Source organism: Periophthalmus magnuspinnatus, chromosome 6, assembly GCF_009829125.3.
Source record: "Periophthalmus magnuspinnatus isolate fPerMag1 chromosome 6, fPerMag1.2.pri, whole genome shotgun sequence".
Taxonomy (NCBI): domain Eukaryota; kingdom Metazoa; phylum Chordata; class Actinopteri; order Gobiiformes; family Gobiidae; genus Periophthalmus; species Periophthalmus magnuspinnatus.
In genome coordinates, this window is record NC_047131.1 from 23164935 (window position 1) to 23190945 (window position 26011).

The 26011-nt window shown below is 43.2% G+C and overlaps 1 protein-coding gene across 1 annotated transcript in view; it reads left to right on the forward strand.

The window, feature by feature from the left end:
* Positions 1-3231: 3231 nt before the first annotated feature.
* Positions 3232-26011, forward strand: part of spon1b (spondin 1b) — a 94829-nt gene continuing 72049 nt past the window's right edge. The window contains exons 1-2 of the mRNA XM_033968032.2: positions 3232-3695; positions 7708-7814. Coding sequence (XP_033823923.1) covers positions 3470-3695; positions 7708-7814 — 333 coding nt within the window. The 5' untranslated portion in view covers positions 3232-3469. The remainder of the gene's footprint in view (positions 3696-7707; positions 7815-26011) is intronic.

The following is a 26011-nucleotide window of genomic DNA, read 5'->3' on the forward strand; positions in this document are numbered from 1 at the left end:
CACATTTATTATAGACTATGAATGTATGTTTCCTTTAGAAAAAAAGACATTTAGAAAGAGAATCCCAGGCATGTTATTATAAATGGTCTATTTTTCTGTTCAATGACTACACTCATTTGTGTTTCAAGTTGCTTTTTATAACTTCTTTCTGCCCTCATAGTTGCTGCTGCCACCATCACATCATCTCTACCTCCTTATGCCATCTCATTGACAGCTTGTTAAAATTGATTGACGGGGGCTGATATTTTTGGAGAGTAACGGTCCAGTAGCAGGAGATGTGCTACGACTGCACAAATGAAATATCCATATAACATACTCCTTTATCTCCAACTATCTCTCATACATGATTCATTGTGAGAAAGTGTGTGATATTTTACCTGGCTTTAAGATAATTTTACATAACTGCAGCTGAGGGGGCTTTGTAATGGCCGTTCAAACCCCGTCGTTTGTAGTGGGGACATTATTTCTTGGCCATGAGGTGATTGGACCAAAGCGGCGCTCCTCTGCTCAGAAAAGCCCATCTGATGTGAGACTGGGTGTGCGTGTCTGCCTGATGAAACGGGCTGCTCTGCTCCCGCTATGTCATTATTTTTCACCATTCCTCATGAATTTCAAGATTTCAATCTAGTTTGCTCTTACGCACGTGGCCAGCTGCAAATCATTTCCATCTCATCTTCTCCCAATCTTATCTATGAAAGCTATTAGTCAGGCGTCCGGACCAAAAGGTGTACAGCTCATAGAGTTATACATAAACCTAATCAGCACTGCACATATTGCCTCTAAAGTGGGTCAAGTGGTGGTTCATGGCAATATTAATATAGGCATCTCTGTGGGTCTGTATTGTCAGAAGAGCTGAGGATGTGAGGCTGTCTACTGCTTTCAATTTCCTGGGGCACATTTTTAAGTAATAAAGGGTGTAGGTTATCTGCGAAGGACCTTGGCCACACACACATGCCTGCACATCAGTGTTGGGGAAGTTACTTTGAGAAAATAATTAGTCACCCATTAGTTACTTATTATTAAGCAACAAATGAGTTGATTATACTGTCTCAAATGGCATCACACCAACAAAATAAATGAGTAACATCTCCACAACGGCTGCTACAATTAGCTTCACTAATCCTTTGAGGTCATGCTTATGGGCTTTAATTACTGTACTTTCACAGTAATCTGTTACACTGCTAAGTTACTTAAAAAGTAAGTATTTATAACTCAGTTATATCAAAAACTGGTGCACACACAAAAATTTTTTTCCCTGAAAACTGGGTAGGTGGAATATCACTATCCATTGTTTGTTTTCTCACTATTCTGCAGTAAACTAAAAACACTTCTGAGAACCTGTAGTCTCTTTCTTGTGATGCTCCTGTCCAGCTGCTCTGGGGCAGACTGACAAAGTCATAGCTGCTAATTTGTGCCAGCAGCCTCTTTGGCTGACTTCTTACTTGACATGAGATGGGTAAAATGCCTTACCAGGACACAGTGGCTGTATGCACTGATTGGATTTGAGATTGAACCACCAACCTACTGGTTATTTGACTCTTCCACCTGAGCCCTATCACCCTCTGTATTCTCATAAGATCCAATTTTGTAGTTTGCAACTACAGCTGGATGTGTGGGACTTTAAGAGTTAATGAAAGCCCTAGGCAGCTGCCAGCTGCAGGGAGTAAGTGTAGTGAACAGCAAACCAAAGCAATTAGCCACACAAGCCATTTAGTGGATGTGTACATATGCTTAGTGAATATGTACATACACTTACTTGAGCAGAGCCGCACAAAGCCTGGCTCAGTATGTTCTGCTCACTCTGCTGTGATTACATTTGATGTGCAGAGCTGATTGCACCTGTTTGAGGCGTTCTTATCTGTGCACTGATCCAATCACATCCAATCAGCTCCTGTGTGCACATGTGGATCCTGTTCTTTTCACTCACAAGACCAGAGCAAAGCTCCTGCAGCTGGAATCAAGGCAAAGGCATCAAATGTGATGAATGACTTAAAAGAATCGCTCAACAAAAGAGCCAATGTGATTACATATTTTCTCCTTAATTTAACTGTGCTCAATTACCTTTGGTGTTAATTTGATATAGAAGTGTCATTTGTCTCTGCCAACGAACAGGCAGAGCGTCCTCCTCTATTAAATGAATAAACCAATATAAGCACTTTATTTAAGTTTAAAAAGTGCCACTTTCCTCAGTCCCTCAGAGACTATACCAATTTATTTGTGTTTTGTCTTTCCCAAAAGTTTTCAAACAACCAACAAACTTTTTGTTTCTGTTTATCAAAAACATTTCCTTGTGTCTCAGTGAGCTCTATTAAAATGTGGGAAGTGTGTTATAACAACCTACAAAAAGAAAAAAAAAAATCTCTGAGGTCCTTTTGATTTCCAAAGTTCATGGTGCTGTTTTGAGTTTGGAGTGGAGCTCCACAGACATAAGCCATGCCTCACGCTGTGTATACTGTGCTCCAGATGGGATCCATCAGATTGGACATCAAGGTGACGTGCTTTAGTTCACCACTGTTTGAAGTTAGGGACCGGTTCAGTGAAGGACACTTGAGAAGATCATTGCTCTGAGATGCTCTCGCAGGCATGCAGGATAATGGATTAAGGGTTGTTTTTTTTATCTTTTACAGAGCCAGCTTTGACAAAGTGCTTGTAATATTTGGTCTTTGTTTTATATTATGTTACGAAAAGTTACCTCCAAAAGACCAAATGTAGATGCAAAAACTGTTAAGTTCTCTAGGTCCATGTTCAAATAATGGTTATTGAGCTCCAGACGGCCTCTTCTGCGACCTCTGGTGGCCACTGAGTGTGCCACCTGCACTTGATGAAGGTTGAAAACGTTTACGCACATTACCAACACTTCTAATTCAGGTTTTCAGGTGGTTTCAATCAAAAAAATAAGTCCGGCTAAGGCTGCGTTCCTTCACTTCCCTACAATAAAAAGCAGGAAAAAATGCGTGGATGTTAGACCGCGGTGCATGTTGCACAAAATTGATAATATATTAGATTCCTCCTTTGCAAAGACTACAACAAAAGTATAGATGTCGCAGAACATAATTTGCTAACCAACTTAGCCACTTGCAAATGTTTTAATTATTATTAGTCAGTAGTCTTTTACTGGCCACGTTTGCAATTTAGGTGCGTTTAGTTATTTAATTTCCCACAACTGTAGAAAAGTAGCACACAGCTCTCGTGTACAAGGTGCGTGTCTGTGTCTGTGAGAGAGATAGAGTGGTAGTGGGCTGTCTCTACTCCTCAGTGTGGACCTTCCCTCGCCTCGAGTCAGGCTTGGTGCGTCCCTGTTCGCTGTTTACGCGTCTCTACCTCTCCACTCTCCCTTCGCTCTGCACAAACCAACAGCGGGACCAGACGTGCTGCTCTCCTCACTCCAGGATGCACTCGTCTCCGCTGAGGCTCGTTTAGCACACCCCAGAGTAGTCTGATAGAGAGCTTTTGGTTACGGTATTTAGCCATGGGTTTGTGCGTGGTTCCGCTGCTCCTCGGCTTCTACTTGGTGTCCAGTTTTCTGTGTAACGCTGTGGCTTTCGTGGAGGAGCCGTCTGGAGGCAGAGGTGACGGGTACTGCGGCCGGATCCTGCGCGCACAGACCCAGGGCACACGTCGGGACGGACACCATGAGTTCAGGCTGCGAGTGGAGGGCGACCCCGAGACCTACCAGCCCGGCAGCACCTACAGAGGTGAGTGTGCGCGCAAGGTCTGCACTGGAAAAAGTCTGCCTCAAGCTTGAACTTGAACTGAAAACTTTTATGACTATAAACAAAATACAAACTTACTATACGTGAGTGAGAATTCAATCACTTTTTTCCGCTGAATAAAAAAAAAAGTTGATAAGTAAAACGTTCCCTATCAAAATGCATTAAAATCAACCAAAGTGTGAGTTTATCAGTCTGCATTATATTCTTTGTAGCCTATTTGATTAGGTTACATCTTAGTTAGGTGCAACCGAAGCTGTGAAAATTGCTCTCTAATTCTCATTTTTTGTTTTAAATGAGTCCCATCATTTGAGAATGTTTCCTCTAAAAATATTAGCACCATGCATTTTCCACATGAGTTACAAAACAATAACTTTCAAATGTGTGTGTTTGAAGAAGTTTTGCAGAAACGTTATATCATAAGTTAGTGCTCCATAAGTGGCAGTTATTGCCAGCCCGTGTCATGTGTCTTAGCACAGTGTGTTTCCCCCTGTCAGTGATGCTGACTGTGTCTTTGGCGTAGAGAATCCTGGTTTGATAAGGCACTTAGACTAATGTGTGACCTATTTTCACTTCCTGTCCTCTGCATGGACCTGAGCATTCTTCCACTCATACAGACTTGTGCACACTGCAGATCTGGCTCCAATTAAAGCAGCCTACTCTTTTATTGCCTCTCTGGTCAATACTGGTCACAGACGGAAAACATTAGCCCGAGTGCAGATACATTTAAACTTTCACCCATTTCCTCCAAGTTGTTATTTTCAGGCTTTTTGTGTGAAGTAGTGCAGTTCACTAATTAAACTTACAAACATGAAACCCGCCAAGGTTGTGAGCACAGATCTGGAAACACTCGGTTTGGCACCTCTTAACAAGGCCAAAACGTCACTGTAATAATCACTTAAAACCTGTGAAAAAGAGTGTCTACAATCTGGCCAAGTTGTGTTTTGTCAAAAAGTTTAAGAATCCAATATTTGGTGAAACTAGTTTGACTGTCTTTCTGACATTGTGTTTTTTGGAGAATAATATTTTGGCTGGTGCATTTCAGTGGATAAGGTTGCATGTTACTGACAGCAAGACTTGCTTTACTGAGAAGATTAATATTTGAAAGCTGATAATGTCAGACGCTGCTCAGGGGCTGATACGAAACATTAACAAGTCAGGATAATTACTATATTGACTTATCATTCAATACATGAAAGCTGGAACTATATATTTCTGGGCTTAATATTTACCATGGATACTTTTTCTTTGCAGTAGTGCAAAGATTTTAGGGTTTTTTTTTTAGATAAAAATTGAGCTGCATAGAGTTGAATAAGTCACTTCAATGGCTAATTATTGGTTCATGCTGCTATTTATTTGTTACAGTTCATCTCTTTTAATGATACTGTCCACTTAAAAATGATTTATTGGGATTAGATTGCTTTATTGTTTTTGTGTCAGTGGCATAAAGTAGTTTCAATATTATCGCTTATCACAATATTTCTCCGTAACAATATTTCATGCTTCAAAATTTGTTATCGTGATATAATTTTGGTATAATCTTATGGTCTTTTCAGGGTCAGCATTTGAAAGCATTTTGATAAACAGTGTAATCGCACATCACTGGTGCTAAGCTACACTGCAGTAATCACAGAAACACAGATGAAACCTGCACACTTACACCAAAACTTACTGGGACAACATTTGAAGTGTAAAATTAGCTCTATCTTATTAATGATGCACCTGTAGTCTGTCGGGAGCAGGTTAAAGATAAAAGTTGATATGAGTGTGTTGGATTGGGGTAGCAGAGCGAGCCGAGTTGAGAATAGAAATCCTCCCACATCTCTATATTACATCGGTGGAGTGTTGACGCCCCGCTCTCACCAGGAGATTTACAGGCTCAGTGTTAGACCGCAGGCTTCTGTTTACAGCTCTCCATCTTCACGCTGGGCCTGTACTCACCACAGTGTCCCTGCTCACATGAGGGGGCTACCACTGTGATGTGCATGCCAATTTACACTTCATGCCTTATGCTTATGTCAGTTTGAATAGCTCTTCTCAAAATCCATTCTTATCGACCAAGATCCTTACAAAGTACAGCTTACATGCATTGTAATCATGTTTTTTACAGACATGTCACTCAAAATGGACTTTTGTGAGCTTTTAAGTGTGTGGTAATGTTCAGTTCAGTTGTTAGGAACTCTGGAAGACCCCTTTCTGGTGCTTAAACCATCACTGGACTCGAACTAAGCACTGACAACTGTTAGTACTGTAGTTATGTTGCCAAATGGCTGCATATATTTATATTTTAATTGGTCTATAGGTCATACTGTGTGTGTACCAAAGATAGACATCCTTTTCTAAAATTCTAAAATGTGAAATACCAATACAAAAGTGACCAGCAGCATATTTAAAAGCCACTTAAAGCCACAATAATCCACAATATGTTCTCTTTAACAGCTCTGTTTATGGGTATGACAAAGCTCCAGACACTTCCAGGTATCAAACCACCACCGCATAATTGCACCAGGAAGGGCACTGACTGAAAAATAGTGTGCACATTTCTATGCTCCTACTGTGACATTTCTTAACAGAAAATAAAAAATATGACAGCTTTAAATATGAAATATTAACCACGTCAGTATTTTAATGCATGAATTTCAGGGTTCAGTTGTGCCGGACTATTCCCCGTATGACCTCTGTTTCTCACTCCGGTCTCACACTGCTCCAGACTTACATGGATATAAGCAGTCTCTTCTTGGGTTCTTGGGTTTTATCCCAAGCTCAATTTTGCGGTCAAATAAAACATTTGAACAGTCCAACAATAACTCATGTAGGTTAAATATCCAGGCCAGGTGCCAGTGAGGCACAGAAGGTTCTGCTCTTAGTCTTAACCAAAAGGAGCAATTAATAAAACTGATAAATATGAGTTCTCCTTTTCACATTGTTACAAAAAGTGTACCATTGTTTGTCCACATCTTTACAAGTCATCGCTGTCCTGAGTGGCACCAGACATTTTTGGTTGGAGGAGTAAAGGGGTTGCTAAGTTCTTCAATGAGGGTGCTCACTGAACATGTTAATTTAGATCCTTTTAACAACCCGCACTCCCAACCATGTTTGCTTTGCTGTTTTAAACATGTATTTGACCCCTGTAGTGCTAATATGGATTTTGTTTTATTGGAGTCTTATTACCGTTGTACCTTAGAGCTGTGTGGCAAAATTATAAATCACAAATTTTCCTCACATTGATCAATCACGTTTTTCAATTATATTATATTTTTTCACACTAAAAACAAACGACTTTCAGAATTTCTGAATTGATTTCATGAATCAGAACTTTAGTCTAAATAAACAAATAAATTCAAATGTATTCCTCCAAAAGCCCGAACCATAACCTCTCTCCAAATCACATGCTTTTACTGCCACAGGATAAAATGTGATTGATTGCACAGCTGAGTGGACCCATTGGCATTGCTTATTATAGAACTTGGGATAGAACGTCAAAACAAAAACAAAAAAAACACTCATTACCACAGAAATCTGCAATGTTTTTACAGTAGTGCCCAAACAATGTTAAAACTTAAAAGAAAGTGCGATGGAACAAGCCAATAAGCTGCTGGATCACTACTGGTAAATACATTTATCACTCTAGTGTTGAATACCTTTGAATGACTGCTAAAGTTAGCATTAGTATCTTAAATTCTTCATCGGTTTAACATTAAACTAATTCAAAATTCCGATGGTGCATGACGTCATAATCCCGAGCTCTATAAATTCTTGTGGCTTCGTACTCCTCACAGAACAGCTGAGTCTAACAAACCAAATGTGAATATCTCTTGTGTAAATACCTTGACAGATGACCATATCAACATTTCCATACCAAACTTTCTGAGTATGTTGTATCATTTCCCAGTTCTTCCTCTATACTGAAACAGGTTTTAACATCAAACCACACTTTATAGCATAGCATCGTGTTGTATTTGTTGTTCCTGTACTGACTGTTATTGTGTCTTCACAGTGGTCCTGCTGGCACAAAGCCCCTCATATTTCAGGGGCTTCACTCTCATCGCTTTGAAGGAGGGGAGAGAGGGCACGGCCGAAGACGACTACACGGGACAGTTCCAGGTACATTTAATTTTTTTTAATTTATATATTTATTTGACAGGGACAATGCAGTCTGACATAGTTACAACATGAACATTGCCTACCTACTTACATCCTGATAAGTGGTTATTTTGTATTCTCACCCAACATTTAATTCGATTTGGAGGCCTGGTTATAGAAATTTGAATTCGTTTTGTCTAACTCGGTCTAATTCCAATGTGGAGCTCTACATCTGGAACAAGTCTGTCTCTAAATGGCCCAAATATTATGATTATATTCTTGCCTAACTTCAAATCTTTATGGCAAAAAGATGAGTTTGGAAATAGCAGCTCAAATGATTGTTGGAAAGAGATTTAATTAAAAGATGACGCATAAACAAAATTTGTACCACAGTCTGCCCAGTACACAAACATGTTGAAATTAAAGTGGAGAGCAAATTTTAAAAATATTTATAAAACACACTCTGGCGAGGTGAAGTTGGAGATTTGGGGGAATTGTGTCACTGTGGGACTATCCAGCTTCTGTCTGTACAAACATCTAATAATGTACTATAAGGACAATGTGAATGCTCTTTGACTGGAGCATGTAGGGTTTAAAAAAAATACCTACAGACTAATTGATTCTGAAACTAGTATCAAAACTAGATACACTTTTACTCTGACTGTTGTCAACTTCTAAAAATGTCTTTGTAAAGTATTTCTACACTTTTTTAGTGGTGGAAGAAGTACTGGTTAAAAAATACTCAAGTAAAAGTAAAACTATCACAAAAAAGAAGAAAAAGTCTATTTAAGTGTTGAAGTACAGTTTAAAAATGTACTTAAAGAGTATTTTTCGGAGATTTTGAGATAAAATATATAATAAAGCTTCAAATGTAGTGATTTAATTGGTAGTTTTTTCCTGCAGTTTTTAGTACGATATTTTTGTTTGCTCAGACTATGAACATACTAAAATTAAACCCCTCTGCCTTTTCAGCAGGTCTTAGACAATTATACAAAATACTTTTAATTTTCAGTCCAGTTCCAAAATGTAGTGGCGCAGAAAGTACAGATATCTGTTCTCAAATGTAGTTAAGTAAAAGTAAAAAGTATCCACTTAAAAATGTACCAAAGTAAAGTACAGATATCTAAAGTGATTTGCCATCTGTCTGACCACCCACCCCATTGTACACAACTTCTAAAATCTAAAGAGTTGAACTGTTACATGTTGAAAATTACATTCTATTATACAAAAAGTGAGCGTCTTCATCATTATGTATCGATTAAAGAGGCCTTTCATTAGTACCGGAAAACTAGGGAGCTAATGCAGTAGTTCTGGTCTCCTGTGCTCTGTGTGTGAGTTGTTGCTATGTTGTGTTGACTGTGTTTTCATCTGGCTACCCCATACCCTTCTGTAATTAGCTGTTGATTATATATGATTATTTATTAATGAGCCTGTGTCAGAAGGCTAATGATGTGGCACATAATATTTAGTTTGTAATAAAGCGTAAGAGGGAGTCATCACCAGAAAACATCACAAAGTTCAACCTCACTCTTAATTAAGAATGAACTAAGAATAATCATTGGTGTTAACCAGGTGTTACGGTACCCTAACGATCTTAAGAACAATGAGCAAATGAACTTGATTAAGCTGACCTGTTTTTTAATTATATCATATTTTATTAAAGCTTTAACATTACACTTTGAACCATCTACTCAGTTTAAGTGATGCTGATACACCTCCCTTTTATAATTTATTTAGCTTTATTTATACAGGGAAACCCGATGAGAGCACTTGGGTCCATATAAAACATTAAAAACAAATATAGGTGAGTGTTTAAAAGTTTATTAAATTGCGATTGTGTGACCAACGTCTCCAGTTTTGCTTTTCCTTGGAGCGTATTCCATTTTTGGGAAGTAGTGCCTAAATTTAATACAGTGCTGTTTTCTTCTAACAGACAGTGACGGCCAACCCATTTTTTCATAAAGAATACAGTGATGGATATTTTAACTTGTAAATAAATAACCTCATGATGTGTGTGGCCTAGACTTGTTTTACTGGTACTAAAAAGAAGTTCTACAATCACCATGTCCTCTTTTAGTTGATTAATCCAGAGTTTCTCAAACTGTGGTATGTGCACAGCTGGTGGTATGTGGTGTAGTATTCATGTTTTTGTCGTGCCTTGGGTTAATCATTATTTAGAAGTACCTTATCCACTGTTTAGTCTCATTTTAGACCATGTTTAGACCTGATAAAGTCTGAGTTTAGCTCTGGTGATGCATGTCTTTAGTTGGCTACAGCTCTAATATTTACATTTCCTCCTTTTTCATTCCTATTACTCTGAAGTTGACTGGGGAAGACTGCAGCTTCAGTGACATTTAGGAGAGGGCTCTGGTCGGGTAATGGGTAGTTGGTTGTAAAACTTATATGGACATTTTAATTCTCTGAGCTAGTTGTTTACCTCTGGGGGATGGGGTTAGCATCTGTGCCTTGTAAATAAGATTTTGTCAATTTAAAAGAGTTACGTTTTATACTTAAGTAATCATATTTGACTTGATTTACCTTACACTCTTCCATTTTCAGCCTCAAATGTATGCTGTTTTGTGTTTCACTTATTTTACAATGTAGTCATCAAGTTGTTTATCTAAAACCTAGACAAACTTCGTAAGCAGCCCTCCGAGGTCACTGGGTGCATGAGTGTGCCTGGAGCTTTTCTCTCAGCTCATAAAAGAGATAAACAGTGTGAGATGTTTGCTTGGGGAGTAGCAGCTCTTCTGAGGAGACAGCCACACTTCCTGCTCCCACCCGCTCTCTGTAAACAGGAACACGGCGAGTCTGTCCAGAGGCAGAACCAAGTGGAGCGCACTGTACATGGGGCAATCACTGCAGGTCCTTACACAGGAATCCCAACAGACCTGGACATAGTGAGAGAGAGAAAGTTAACTCAACACTGGCTAATATTAATATGTAGAGGCATAAAGGAGCACTATGTAACTTTTTCTAGTGGAGGGGCTGCCCCCTTCTCGTCCCCATGGAGATGTTGTGGCTTTGCCTGGAATGTCCTACAGAATGGGATTAAACGTATCCATCCCCGTGGAGACAAACAGCATAAAGTTTAATGCCAGACTGTAGAACATGCAGCAGGACAATATCTCCATAGAAACAAGCAGGTGATGGATCTCCCGCCAGTAATGCAAAATATGGCAAACAACAACAGGAAAGTTAAGGTTATCGTCCTCCAGAAAATGAGTCCTCTGCATTTGACACATCTTGAGATAGGTTCGGTCCATGGTCAGGACTACAGCTGGAGGACTAATGGAGTATTTATACTATAAAATGCAGTTCAATTACACAATATTTAATTTGTCCAGATTTTTTAAATATTAAAAATTTAACAAACAGACCAACAGTTATTAAAGTTAACATTGATTTCTCAAATAAACTCCCACTCGGAATGTAAACATAATGTCAGAGATATTTGGTTTTATTTAACTTTGGATAGTAGTACTTTAACTGTAACATCACTAAAATGCACTGAACATATTTCTTGTCTGTACCAAAGACACAAATTATATAGTCTTAAGATAGTTTAAGGGAAGCAGATTGGAAATGTGTTGCAATGGTAGTGTGATGGTGCATTTGTGCGAGTTTGCACCAAAAAATTTATGTAAGATAAGAATAAGAATAGACATTGATAAACACGACACTAACGATGTTTTACGTTCCAGACAGTTGCTTTTTATGCAATAATAATAGATGGATGTTTTTATATTCTCGCAATCCCATCTTGAATCTATTGTTTCAAAGCCAAAGCACGGTGTAATATTGTGAAATCTCTTTAAGTAAGCAGCACTAGTAATGCTCAAAATGTCAATGACAGAAGAGTCCTCATGTTAGAAAAATAGCCCAAAGCTGTCTGCCATACATTAAGAGTTTCTTGTTCATTTTCATGCTGTTTTTTGGAGCTTGGTTTGACCTTTGCGTGTGAGAGCAGCGTTGCCTCCAGGTTGTGTTTTCAGATTTTCAAACCACTAATCATAATGTACTGGCAAATGTTGGAACAAATCACGGCCACAGGACACAGAATTACAAATGAGGAACCATGGAAAAACAATGTGTGTGAAAATGAATGTGTGGGCTCTGTCAACACTTTGCTGAAGGGAGCAATTGAAATAGTCCATACAGATTGGGTTTTGTATTTACTTGGACTTATCTATTATAACACAGGCTATTATTATTTATACAAGCGATGGGCGAGGAGAGATACTGAGCAGTCACTTGCAAAAGAAGAGCAGATATTGGTTGAAGATTGCAGACTAAAGTGGAAGTAAAATGGGAACAGATATGATTTTATTCAGATGAAATAATCTTTGTGACCTTTTACTTGGCGCTGTGTTTTGTTTTACTTTTAAGTTTGAGTGTCCTATTATTACTTTTAGGCTTTTTCCTACTTCTGAAACTGAAAAAAGTCCAAGTCCCACCTCTTCATTAGGTGGTAATCCCGGAAGGTCATAAAACACCTGACCCATTCAACTATTGATTTGAGCCTCATTTAAACTACATCACTCATCAGTGCATCAGCAGAGGACACAAGGACATCCAGCTGCTACATTCTGTATAGTCAGCACAAGAACTTAACCAATTTTGTACAATGAAGCTGTTTCCAAAAAGTAGTTAATAAAATCTCAATATTAAAAAAGAACTGTGAATTGGAAAGCATTTTTATAAGATTTGTAAGGCTTGTGCACAATTATACCAAATGCCCCTCAGTCATTCCTCACTTTGCAGACAAGAACCAGCACTTGGCTTGAGTTTATTGGTGCCAAGTGGAAAAGGAACTAAAAATTCAAGCTAATTAACCTTTTCCACTAACAATGAGCAGGGACCTTTAGTGGGTGCAAAGTCCCCAAAAGTTTTCTGGCGTGGCACTAATTGTGATAATAATTAAAGGTCATTTTCCCCATTACCTCCATCCCAAATGCTGTCCTCCGTCATCAGGAATGGAATTATAATTGTATGCATTCTACAAAAATCTTTAGTTAGGGAGATAGGGGCCAATGGGTATTAAAAAGTAATGTTGTTTTGACAGTTTATTGTACCCTCATGAAGATGTAGGAAATTCCAAAATGATTCTGTCCATATACTGTACATGCTTATATTTTCACCCTACTTGTTCAGTTTTGTATTTTATTTTCTTTAACTTACTGGTGGAGGGTCCAAAGCTGCTTGTGTGGGGACATATTATAGGTTTGCCTGGAATACTCCACAGTATGACATCAAACTTATCTATTAAAGGTCCTATATTAAGCAAAATTCACTCTTGTGAGCTTCACGTCATGTAAGAATGTTGTTGTCTGTTCGCACACGTTGAGTAACTCTTCATTATTAGTGAAGAGCTTTGGTCTATATCTCCAAAGCTCAAAATGCTCTGTTGCCCCCGTGTAAGAGAAGAAATGAGCCTTAATATGCAGAGTTTGTGTGTTAAACATGTGCGATTGAAACAAAACCCAACTCCAGGTATGTTTGTGACGAGGAAACATTATAACGTAGATCAGAAAATAGCATCACCTGTGGGCCCTTTAAACATGTATTCAAGTACTTGGTGTTTTTATGCCACAAAAAACCTGAAAACCATTCTTGCTATGAGCTGGGTCCCCTCCACACAGATCTGATCAGATGTTACATGCTTGCCTCCGTGGAGATAGATTAATTAAATGACATACTTAAGGGCATTCTAGGCAAAGCAATAACATCTCCATGGAGACAAAAAGATGGCATACGCTCCTCTAGACGCACTCTAGTTACACAATGGCCCTTTAAGTTGTCCCTCTAAAAGATGATCGTGTGCAATATTTTTGTCGACCTTAACGCTGGGATCCCTGGTGTCCTCTGACGGCTCGATGAGAACGGAAAGCGTCTGAGGGAGAGTGCACTGTTTTAGCTTAACTGCCTCAATCCATCACACAGGGCTTTTCTCACAGAGGAGCTTTACATAATGGCCCTCATATGGACACCAGTGCACGCAACGATTCATATTCCTGACAGTTGATATTGCACAAGTTAATTATGCGTCTCGATGTTGTGATTGTTTCTGTGGCAGAGACAGCGCATTGTGGCGGACTCTGGCGGCTTGTCAGGAATGCGCCTTCCCTGTGTCTCGCTCACACCCCATTAGGAAAACTCAGCTTTTTTTCCCGCTCCTTTGTTTGTGCTATTCTTCCTCAAGAGTTTGAAACTTGTCCGCTTTGATTGGGCTCTTCTACTCCAAGATTATAACTCCGTCCATCTTCCAGAGCACAGCGCAGCACGCCACTGAATACTGCACACGTAAGCAGACGAAGAAGTTGAAGCGTGGAAATTGGAACAGCTGATCCACTTATGAGAATGGCAGAAGTTATAATATAAGCACGACTACCCCAGTAATGATAAGAGGATTACTTAATAGGTAACGAAAGCCACTGGCAGCTTCTGAGGGTTCATATTTCACTGTGATTTGTTAATTCCATGTGTCACTCAGTCAGAGCGTGATGAAGCTGATCAATAGGAGTAGTGGGTGGGGGAAGTTTATTTTGCTACATTAATCAGAGAAGCATTAAATCACAATATGACAGCATGATGAAGAAACCATATTGTCATAGGGATTATATACTGTTTTGATTTTCATCTCCACAATACCTAGTTTTACTTATCCTGACTGGAACTGTTTTTATGACCCACAAAAATCCTGCAAGTTCACCACAGTTCATCGATTAGATTTGAAGCTGGAAATGTCATGGTGTGGCCAATATTTGTGATTGCAAAAAGGTTATCATTGTATGAGATTTAAAATTAAAACTCCAAGTACTGATGAAAGGCCGTTGCCATTTTGTTCACCTGACTCTGATGATGTTTGCAAAAGTTACAGGGATTTTTAAGCCTTCAAAATGTCTGCTTCGTTAAGAGCTTGTCATGACCACACCTTGAGACTTGTGTAAATTATTTTAACAAATTTTCATCCCAGATACGTCCTGATGATGCTGCCTCAGTTTAATAAAAAATGTAGGAGTATGAGGGCTAGATTCTGGACTTCTCAAGTTTGAATCAATATGGCTGACGCTCCGTGTACCTGCTTAGTTTTATGTGCACACGGTGAAAAAATAGGCCCCTCCTATCTCATGAGGTATTTTAATTTTTACTTAACTGTCAGACTTCACTTAACTCTTTAACTGTCAGATTGATTATTTCTTTTGTACATTTAGGTTTGTCTAATACATTTTCAACAAAATAAAGACTGAAATGAAGGCTTTGAGATAGAGAATATTTACATATAAAGTATTACTGATTTTTTATAGATTTTTTCCATTTTGATTTAATGATGCTACTGTCTTTGTTATAAAAAGATCTTTGGCATGTGTCTTTGTAGTCACGATTATTCTGATTAATCATTACATTCCATTTGATCATGATTTTGCGGCTGTATGGCTAACTTGAAAACCAATCTTTACTGTTACATCCCCACTATCCATCCATGGTAATCTCAGTCTTTACAAACTTGAGTCTTTCTCTCTGAGGTCCTTGTATGCTTTTCCCAGCGCTCCCTGCATTATCCCTGAACATGGGTCATATTTATCTAAGCTGGTGCTGGCGATCTGCTCAGGAAGACAGTCTGAATGTGTTTGGATAAGCCTCACAGATGAGCAGACAGCAGATATTATCATCTTATGCACTCATCACGTCGTGCCTAGATTCAGCTGTGCATAAACAAACTCAATCACTTTAGAGTCAGAGGTTTCTCATTGAGCCAATTACATAAAGTTAAGGGCTTGGTAAAAGCAGGTTTGTGGTGGCGAGGTGATGGAGGACTGATAGGGAACATAATAACACTGTAATGTCATCCTGAAGTCATTATGGCTCCGCTCCAAGGATCAAAACACTCTTTAGTCGACAAGGACAACCACGGTTGAGCTCCGAACAGTTTATAGTGTACCAGATCTGTCTGTAATGGCTGACAGGCTGGTGAGTCATAGGAGAGTTTTTAGCAAATACGGCTGAAAAGGATTGTGGGAAGTTGTTTTAGTTTATTTGTTCTTTTGTCATGTTTATTTATGCATGTAGCAAATCATAAAACAGTAACACCTTATTAATTGTTTTTATAGGTATTGATAGTTGCTTTGCATTATATAAAGCGAAAGGCTAAACCTCGATTGTGAACATGTTATGAGCTGTTAAAATAGAACCATTCTACTAGGCCTGTAACTGGCTAAAGACATTTTTGGTTGACGAAAAACACGCCCATTGGATCGATTCATCAACTAAAAGAAGGTGCGGCTGGGCACAGGCAAAACTCTGCAAATTATTAGGATCTTACGCAAAGACATCTACCATGCTGTGAAAATGTTATACTTTTTCTGCACCTTTGTCACTCTTAGCCATTTCAGATAAAGCAAACATAAATATTAGACAAAGATAACTCACAAGGAAACACAGAATGTAGTTTCAAGTGCCAATTTTATTTATTGAGGCCATGTGAACCTATAGAGCCCATGTGAAAAAAGTAATTGCCTCCTAAACCTAATAACTGGTTGAACCACCCTTAGCAGCGACAACTGCAGTCAAGTGTTTGTAATAACCGGCAATGAGTCTTTCACATTGCTGTGGAGGAATTTTGGCCCACTCTTCGTTGCAGAATTGTTTTAACTCAGTCACAGTGGAGGGTTTCCGAGCATGAACCACCTTTTTAAGGTCATTCCACAGCATGTCTATTGGGTTCAGGTCTGGACTTTGACTTGGTCACTTCAAACCCTCATTTTTTTTTTTTTTTAAGCCATTCAGAAGTGGACTTGCTGGATCATTGTCATTGTCCTGCTGCAGAACCCAAATGCACTTCAGTTTGAGGTCACAAACTGATGGCCGGACATTCTCCTTCAGGATTTGTTGGTAGGCAGCAGAGTTCATGATTCCTTCAATCACAGCAAGTCATCTAGGTCCTAAAGCAGCAAAGCAGCTCCAAACCATGACACTACCGCCATGTTTCACTGTTGGCGTGATGTTCCTTTTTTCAAATGCTGTATTCCTTTTACGCCAGATGTAACGGGTTGCACTCCTTCCAAAAAGTTCAACTTTTGTTTCATCAGTCCACAGAATATTTTCCCTAAAGCTTTGGGGATCATCAAGATGTTTGTTGACAAAAGTGAGACACACCTTTATGTTCTTTTTTGTTAGCAGTGGCTTTTGCCTTGGAACTCTAGCATGCATGCCATTGTTGCTTAGTCTTTTTTTTATGGTTGAGTCATGAACACTGACCTTAACTGAGGCAACTGTGGCCTGGAGTTGTTTAGATGTTGTCCTGGCTTCGTTTGTGACCTCTTGGATCAGTTGTCGCTGTGCTCTTGGGGTAATTTTTGTAGTTTGTTTTGCCGGCCACTCCTGGGAAGGTTCACCTATGCTTTCTCCATCTGTGGATAATGGCTCTCAACGTGGTTTGCTGGAGTGCCAAAGATTTAGAAATGGCTTTTTAACCTTTTCCAGACTTAGAAATGTCAATTACTTTTCTTCTCATCTGCTCCTGAATTTCTTTGGATCAAGGCATGATGTCCTAGGTTCAATATGGCCAACTTCACCTTGACAGACAGGTTCTGTTTAAGTGATCTCTCGATTTGAAAGGTCTGGCAGCATCAGGCCTGGGTGTGGCTGTGAAATTTAACTCAACTTTCCACAATAATATTATTAATCACAGTTACCTCATCATTTAACAAGGAGCGCAATTACTTTTTCACACAGGATCATGTAGGCTTGGATAGTATTTTTGCTCTTAACAAATAAAATTATCACAGACAAACTGCATTTTATGTTTACATGGGTTATCTTTGTTAAATATTTAAATTTGTTTGATGATCTGAAACAGTTAAGTGTGACACACGTGAAAAAAAGTAAGAAATCAGGAAGGGGACAAATACATTTTGACAGCAGTGTATGTTAACAGATAAGTACTAGTAAATGTTATCTTTATAAGTGAAACGTAGAAACTGTTAAATCACTTCCAACTCCAAATAACTCACTCAGTGCATTCTCTCTTCTGCTTCTGTTCATATAAATCCTTTACACTTAAGCCTGCCAGACACTACAGGGTCATTTGCCCGATTTAAGCTCCGATTTGCTTCTCCCCTTCGGAGACTTTGGAGTGGCGTGACCCGACTTTGAGTCTTCATATGTGATTTTTAAGCCGCTGTGCTCCTCCTGTGTGTGGTGACAGTGCGACTCTTGCTTTATGATATCATAACCACAAAGCATTACCACCACCACACCAGCCTATAAAACCAAGTGTCAGGGGCAGAGGGAGTGACGGACACAGAAGCAACAAACTGAAAATGCTGAAAAATAATTTGCCAAGTTTACTACTCACCTCTTGTAAAGTTAAACTGCTGCACTCTCCATATTATCAATTATTATTTGTCCTCCGCAAATAATGACACCCAGTCCACAAAACAGCACTATTAATCCAGTTTGAAGCATTCTTTAAAAGTAAAAAAGACGAGAGTAGATCCTTACACGGGTCTGTGTCGTAACGGTGCGGATAGGACCAAAGGATGCAGACCAGAGCAGTTTTAACAGTGTTTATTTACAGCGGTGAAAATGCAGTCTTTAAACAGGTCACAAGAGCAGGTACAGGAACCGGGGAGCGGGAGACGGGTCAGGCGGGTGCGGTGCAGGTAGAGGCGGGCAGGACAGGACCAGGACGGGGATAGAAGCAGGTGCGGTACCAGGGCAGGCGGATCAGACGAAGACCAGAGCGGGGAGCGGGTGACAAACCAGAGACCAGGACCGGACAGGAGACGAGACGAGCAGGAGATGAGACGAGCAGGAGACGAGACGAGCAGGAGACGAGACGAGCAGGAGACAAGACGAGCTGGAAGCGATACCGGGACTGGAACGTGGCGGCAGGAGCTGGGCGAGTAGAGGCAGGAATCTGGAGGGTGCATAAATCCAAATGAGCATTTGCCGGAAAGTACCATATAACAAAGCTTAGCAAGAAACATTCACGTTTTACACGCGGACGGTCTGGCACCGAGTGTAGACTGCCAAGCCTTCTTGTACTCAGCAGCAGGTGGTGGTGATTAGGCTGATGCACCCCAGGTGTGCACGGGAGGAGTCAGGCACTCCACCCAGCTCCAGACACACAGGTAGGGGAGGGGGAGAGAGCACGGGAGGACAGGGAAACTGACATCATGACAGTACCCCCCCCCTAAGGTCCACCTCCTGGTGGACCCCCAGGCTTGTCAGGATGAGCGCGGTGGAAGTCTCTCACCATGTCGGGGTCCAGAATGCGTGCCCTGGGCACCCAGGATCGCTCCTCCGGACCGTAACCCTCCCAATCGACGAGGTACTGGAGGCCCCTACCACGGCGACGAACGTCAATCAGGCGGCGGACGGTGAACGCCGGGTGGCCGTCAATGACTCGGGCGGGCGGTGGGGGATCGGCCGGAGGGCACAGGTCGCTGGTCCGGACTGGTTTAACCTGGGAGACGTGAAAGGTCGGATGAATCCGGAGAGACGGGGGTAACTGGAGGCGCACCGCCGATGGATTTATGATCCTCATGATCTTAAACGGTCCCAGGAATCGGGGGGACAGCTTACGGGAGTCCGTCTTCAGCGGGACCGTCTTGGCGGAGAGCCAAACCATCTGGCCAGGTTGGTATACGGGCGCCGGGACACGGTGGCGATCGGCCGTCGCCTTAGTGCGCGCTCCAGCCCGAAGAAGGGCCGCCCTGGCCTTCTTCCAGATCCGGCGACAGCGCTGGAGATGGCGCTGAACAGACGGGACGGCGAGGTCCCTCTCCTCCGTGGGAAAGAGAGGGGGTTGATATCCCAGCGATGCCTCGAAGGGGGACATACCAGTGGCGGAACTCACGAGGGAGTTGTGAGCGTACTCTATCCAGGGTAGGTGAGTACTCCAGGTCGCGGGGTTGGCGGAGGCTGTGCACCGTAGGGCCGACTCCAGGTCTTGGTTGGCCCGCTCCGTCTGCCCATTAGATTGTGGATGGAACCCGGACGTGAGGCTAACCGTGGCCCCCAAACTGTCGCAGAAAGACCGCCATACCTGAGAGGTGAATTGGGTCCCTCTGTCGGACACGATGTCCACCGGGATGCCGTGGAGTCGGAAGACATGACTGGTCAGCTGGTCGGCAGTTTCTTTGGCTGTGGGGAGCTTAGGCAGGGCAACGAAATGGGCGGCCTTGGAGAAGCGGTCCACAATGGTGAGAACCACCGTGTTCCCCTGGGAAGGGGGAAGGCCCGTCACGAAGTCCAAGGCGATGTGGGACCAAGGGCGACGAGGAACTGGGAGAGGATGCAAGAGACCAGAAGGGGGTGAGTGGGAGGCCTTGGCCCGAGCACATACCTGGCAGGCGGCGACATAAGCCCGGGTGTCTGTGTCCATCGTGGGCCACCAGAAGCGTCTCCTGAGGAGGGAGAGAGAGCGACCGGCACCAGGATGGCAGGCGAAACGGGAGGCATGGACCCACTGGAGCACCTGAGACCGGACAGAATCGGGAACAAACAGTTTATCTGGAGGGCCGTTACCTGGGTCGGGGTCGTTGGTCTGGGCCTCTCGGACGGTGTCCTCGATATCCCAATGGACCGCGGCCACCACACACGAGGAGGGGATAATTGTTTCTGCGGTGACCGGGCTATCCTCCAGGGCGAACTGGCGGGAGAGGGCATCTGGTTTGACGTTCCGAGATCCGGGGCGGTAGGTGAGGAGAAAGTTGAAGCGGCTGAAGAAGAGGGACCAACGAGCTTGACGGGGATTGAGGCGCCTGGCGGACTGGATGTACTCCAAGTTTTTATGGTCGGTCCAGACGATGAATGGTTGCTCCGCCCCTTCGAGCCAGTGGCGCCACTCCTCCAAGGCCAGCTTTACGGCAAGGAGCTCCCGATCCCCCACATCATAATTGACCTCGGCCGAGGACAATCGCCGGGAAAAGAAGGCGCAGGGACAGAGGCGGTTGTGGGGGTCGAACCTCTGCGAAAGCACGGCCCCCACTCCCGAGTCGGAGGCGTCGACCTCCACGATGAATTGCCGTGAAGGGTCGGGCTGGTGCAGGATGGGAGCGGAGGTAAATAGTCTCTTAAGCTTCTCGAAGGCTGTCTGCGCCTCAGGAGACCAGGCAAACGGCAAAGCAGGAGAGGTGAGTTTAGTTAAGGGCGAGATAACCCTACTAAAATCCCGGATGAAACGTCTATAAAAATTGGCAAAGCCGATAAATCTCTGGAGCTGTCTCCGGCTGGTAGGAACGGGCCACTCAGTGACAGCCTGGATCTTTTCAGGGTCAGCTCTTACTTGGCCCCGCCCCACAATGAAGCCCAAAAAGCTGACCTCCTCTGCGTGAAACTCGCATTTCTCAGCTTTCACGAACAGTTTATTCTCGAGGAGGCGCTGGAGAACCTGGCGAACGTGCTGATGATGCTCCTGGGGGGACCGCGAGAAAATCAAGATGTCATCCAAGTAAACAAAGACGAATCGGTTAAGGAAATCACGGAGCACATCGTTGATGAGGGCTTGGAATACGGCAGGGGCGTTGGTGAGACCGAAGGGCATAACCAAGTATTCGAAATGTCCCAGGGGTGTCTTGAAGGCCGTCTTCCATTCGTCTCCCTCCCTGATGCGCACCAGGTGGTACGCATTCCGCAAATCCAACTTTGAGAAGATGGTCGCACCGTGGAGGGGCGTAAATGCCGAGTCCAGTAAGGGAAGCGGGTATTTATTCTTTACGGTTATATTGTTCAGACCCCGGTAATCAATGCAAGGCCGCAGGGATTTGTCCTTCTTAGCCACAAAGAAGAACCCCGCTCCCACGGGTGAAGTGGACGGGCGGATGATTCCGGCAGCCAGGGACCCACGGATATAGTCCTCCATTGACTCGCGTTCAGGTTTAGACAGGTTATATAGCCTGCTAGATGGTAGTGGGGCACCCGGCAGGAGGTCAATGGCGCAGTCATATGGACGGTGGGGCGGTAAAGAGAGGGCCTTGCTCTTGCTAAAAACCTCCCCCAGGTCGTGATATTCAGCAGGCACCGAGGACAGATTGGGGGTGTCTGGGGACGGATCAGCGACAGGAACGGACCTCCCGGCCGGAGGGAGGGCGGACCGAAGGCACTTGGCGTGGCAATCGGGACTCCAGCCCGAAACTCCGCCCCTGGCCCAATCGAAAACAGGGTTGTGGGCGCGTAGCCAGGGGTAACCAAGGACCAGAGGAGAAGCGGAGGAGGACAGGACATGAAACTGACGGTTCTCTTGGTGGTTGCCGGACAGAATCACGGTGACAGGTTCTGTGATGTGAGTGATGTGCCCCAGAAAACGTCCATTGAGCCCCTGGGCATTTAAGGGGCGTTCGAGGGGCTCCAGGTAGACCCCGAGCTGCTCCGCGACTTGGGCATCAATAAAGTCCCTCTCAGCCCCGGAGTCGATAAGGGCGGAAACGCATAAGGTCTCTGTGCGAACGCACAGGGTGGCGCTGAGCCGCAGTCTATTAGAAGAGTCCAGGATGTGTTGCTCGCCCACCAGTACTCCCAGTGCTACTGGTGGGCCCCCCCTTTTGGCCGAACTGGGCAAGTGACCACATAATGTCCGCGCTCACCGCAGTAGAGGCAAGCCCCGGCCAGACGACGCCTCCGTTGACGCTCCTCGGTCGACACAAGGGTCCTGTCGAGTTGCATGGGCTCATCCGGCGGGGGCGGGGCAGCGCGTGGCTCCGGCGGGACCGGTGACCGGCGTCTCTCTCGGCGACGAGCCCGTAGGCGGTTGTCTATACGGTGAGTGAGGGAGATGAGGGTCCGCAGGTCGGGGGGTTCGTCCCGGGAAACCAATTCATCTTTCAAAGTCTCGTTCAGGCCCCGCACAAACACAGCCCGCAGCGCGCTGTCCGTCCAGTCCAGCTCCGCCGCATGTGTCCAGAATTCAATGGAATAATCCGCTACCGTCCTGGAGCCCTGGCTGAGAGTCAATAACCGGGAGGCAGCATTGTCCTGGTAGTGCGGGTGGTCAAACACCAGCTTAAACGTGGACACAAATTCATTAAAATCCAGGCTATCCACAGACGTCTTCATTAGGCGCGCCTCTGCCCACTGGAGAGCTCTGCCCCGGAGTAATCCACATATATATCGGATCTTGGTGGCCCCCGAGCTGAAACGAGAAGGGCATTGCTGGAACATGAACTCGCACTGGAACAGGAATCCGCGACAGAGGTGAGGTTGTCCAGCATACGGCTCCGGATCCGTGCCTCTCGGCTCCGGGAGGCATGGTGGCGCTCCAGCTGCAGCAGGCGGGGTGACGAGGAGCGCGGCCACCTGGTGGTTAAGCTGTGCCACCTGCTGGGACAATGTCTGATTTAGCTCCAATAGAGTTCGAATGGATTGTTCGTGCTGACCCAGCACCGCCTCGGGGTGAGAGTGCGTGAGGCGGCGCATCTGGTCCGGATCTGAGCCTGCTTGGTCCATAGTGGCCAGACCGTCTGTCGTAACGGTGCGGATAGGACCAAAGGATGCAGACCAGAGCAGTTTTAACAGTGTTTATTTACAGCGGTGAAAATGCAGTCTTTAAACAGGTCACAAGAGCAGGTACAGGAACCGGGGAGCGGGAGACGGGTCAGGCGGGTGCGGTGCAGGTAGAGGCGGGCAGGACAGGACCAGGACGGGGATAGAAGCAGGTGCGGTACCAGGGCAGGCGGATCAGACGAAGACCAGAGCGGGGAGCGGGTGACAAACCAGAGACCAGGACCGGACAGGAGACGAGACGAGCAGGAGATGAGACGAGCAGGAGACGAGACGAGCAGGAGACGAGACGAGCAGGAGACAAGACGAGCTGGAAGCGATACCGGGACTGGAACGTGGCGGCAGGAGCTGGGCGAGTAGAGGCAGGAATCTGGAGGGTGCATAAATCCAAATGAGCATTTGCCGGAAAGTACCATATAACAAAGCTTAGCAAGAAACATTCACGTTTTACACGCGGACGGTCTGGCACCGAGTGTAGACTGCCAAGCCTTCTTGTACTCAGCAGCAGGTGGTGGTGATTAGGCTGATGCACCCCAGGTGTGCACGGGAGGAGTCAGGCACTCCACCCAGCTCCAGACACACAGGTAGGGGAGGGGGAGAGAGCACGGGAGGACAGGGAAACTGACATCATGACAGTCTGTGTATATAAATCCACACAGCGCAGATCGAGAGTAAACCAAACACAACTCCACTTCTTGTGTAATTTATCGCTAGGTTTCTGTGCGTTAAAAGCATTTATCTGAACTATTGCACTGCATTTCACAAATGATAATAGCAGTTTTGACATTTAAAGTGCAATGCTCTGATCTTTTGAACACTTTAGAGCCTCAAATCGAGTTGTTTTACTGTAGACAGGAAACAGCTGACATGAGGTTCGTTAGCTTCTTAGCTTGTGGGGTAATCTGGTCGCTATTCGTGTCTGTGGTCTGCGCTTTTTGTAGCTCTTTTAAAAATTGTGTAAGACTGAAAAATCCTGTAGTATGTGGTGGACTTGGCAAAAAAACAGTAAATCAACTAAACAACTTAAAAAATGTGCAAATTTGCTCTTTCTATTGTTATAAATTGTTGTAATTTCTTTCTAGTGATGAATTAATGGACCTTATGCAAGCCTATATTATACACACTTTAAATAAGTTGTCCTGAGAAGTTGAGGCTGTTGACAGGTGCGCTGATGTGAACCTTTTGAACCTGCTGCAGTTTTGTGAGCCGACATTTAGCCCCGAGAAAGTGTCGCTGCACTTTCAGACAGAGTTCGTTCATTTTTGTTGCTCCCAAACCAAACAGCTTCAAGTGAGAATGGGGTTACTTTAAGCTAAAGGCATGTGGACCTCGTAGCTCTGAATTCTTGGCATTATGTATATTCTGTCATTTAATTATAGGCTTCAGAGACTGGAGTTTTCAGTCAGGATAAAATCCTAACCGTGGTTGCATATTATATCCTGGCAATTTTAACACATTTACAATTCAGTATATTCAAATTAAATCATTAAAATAAGATCGCAATAAAAACAAAGGGGGATGAGATTAGAGCATTTTAGACTTTATAATAAATCAGCAGGAGCAATTTTTGGAGATATTACATGACCAGGGATTTTTAAAACTTTTTTTCAGCCAAATAGATAGTAAGAAGATATTTTGTGCTATTTTTTGTCCTTATGACTTGGTATATTCTGAAGTAGTCATATGAGAGCCAAACCCATGCAGCCTTGACTGCTGGTGAGTTCTAGTTCATTTTATCTAGTAGCAGCATAAGCCTTTTAGTTTGTTGTGTTTTGCTCAAGGTGAAAATGTTGTCCCATCTTTTCTCACGCCATACCCTGTCTCCACTTTTGCACCTCCGCAATACAATCAAGAGGCCTCGGATAATGACCAAAGCTCTCAAACACACCTCATATAGAAGTCTGTTGTGCACATTGCAAGCATGCCTGTGTTGAAATATCTTTTGCATTAGTCTCCGCTCAGCAGTAAGACCTTATAAATGTGCAGATAAGGCTAAACAATATATCTCAGGCACAGTGGAGGGAGCATTTGAGATATTGTAACTACTATACCCCTGGTTCCTACTCTTATTTTTGTAATTGGACGCCAAAAGCCACAAAACAGCATCTATTTGTTCAACAGAAGTACAGACTGCTTCAATATAAGATGGTGCATTCCTGGTTGGGTGCTCAGACACAAAAATGTAATATGATGCAATATTGGTGATAGCCGCGAGATCTCAGTGGTATTCTGCAGTAATAGTGTGCCTTTGATTGATGGAAGGCTCAAGGCGGAATGTCGAAGCCTCCGAGGTCTGCATCTAGACAAGAGAAGTTTGTTACGTTGTGAAATAAGCTCATCTTGGTGTTGACGTGACATTTCAATCTTGCTGTCATGGCGAGAGTTTTATTGAAAAAAGTTTTGCGCTCATAGTGACGTCCCAGTGGTATTTGTCTATGTAACTTTTACCTTAAAATATACAGCTGATAGTCACTTTGGCATTTACCTGACAAACACTATTACATTGTTCAGTTAGAATGGAAAAAGTGGAGATATTTTTCCGAGCACTAAAGGGCAAAGTCCTTTTTTGATTTTCTTTTAAAGCTATTTTAAACAAATACATATATTATTATGAGAAGATATGTATTAATTAAAACAAAAAAATGTCAGTGAGTGAATTGAAACATCTAATTTCTTTTAACACTAGCTTAGAGAATACTCGCCCACTTATTCTC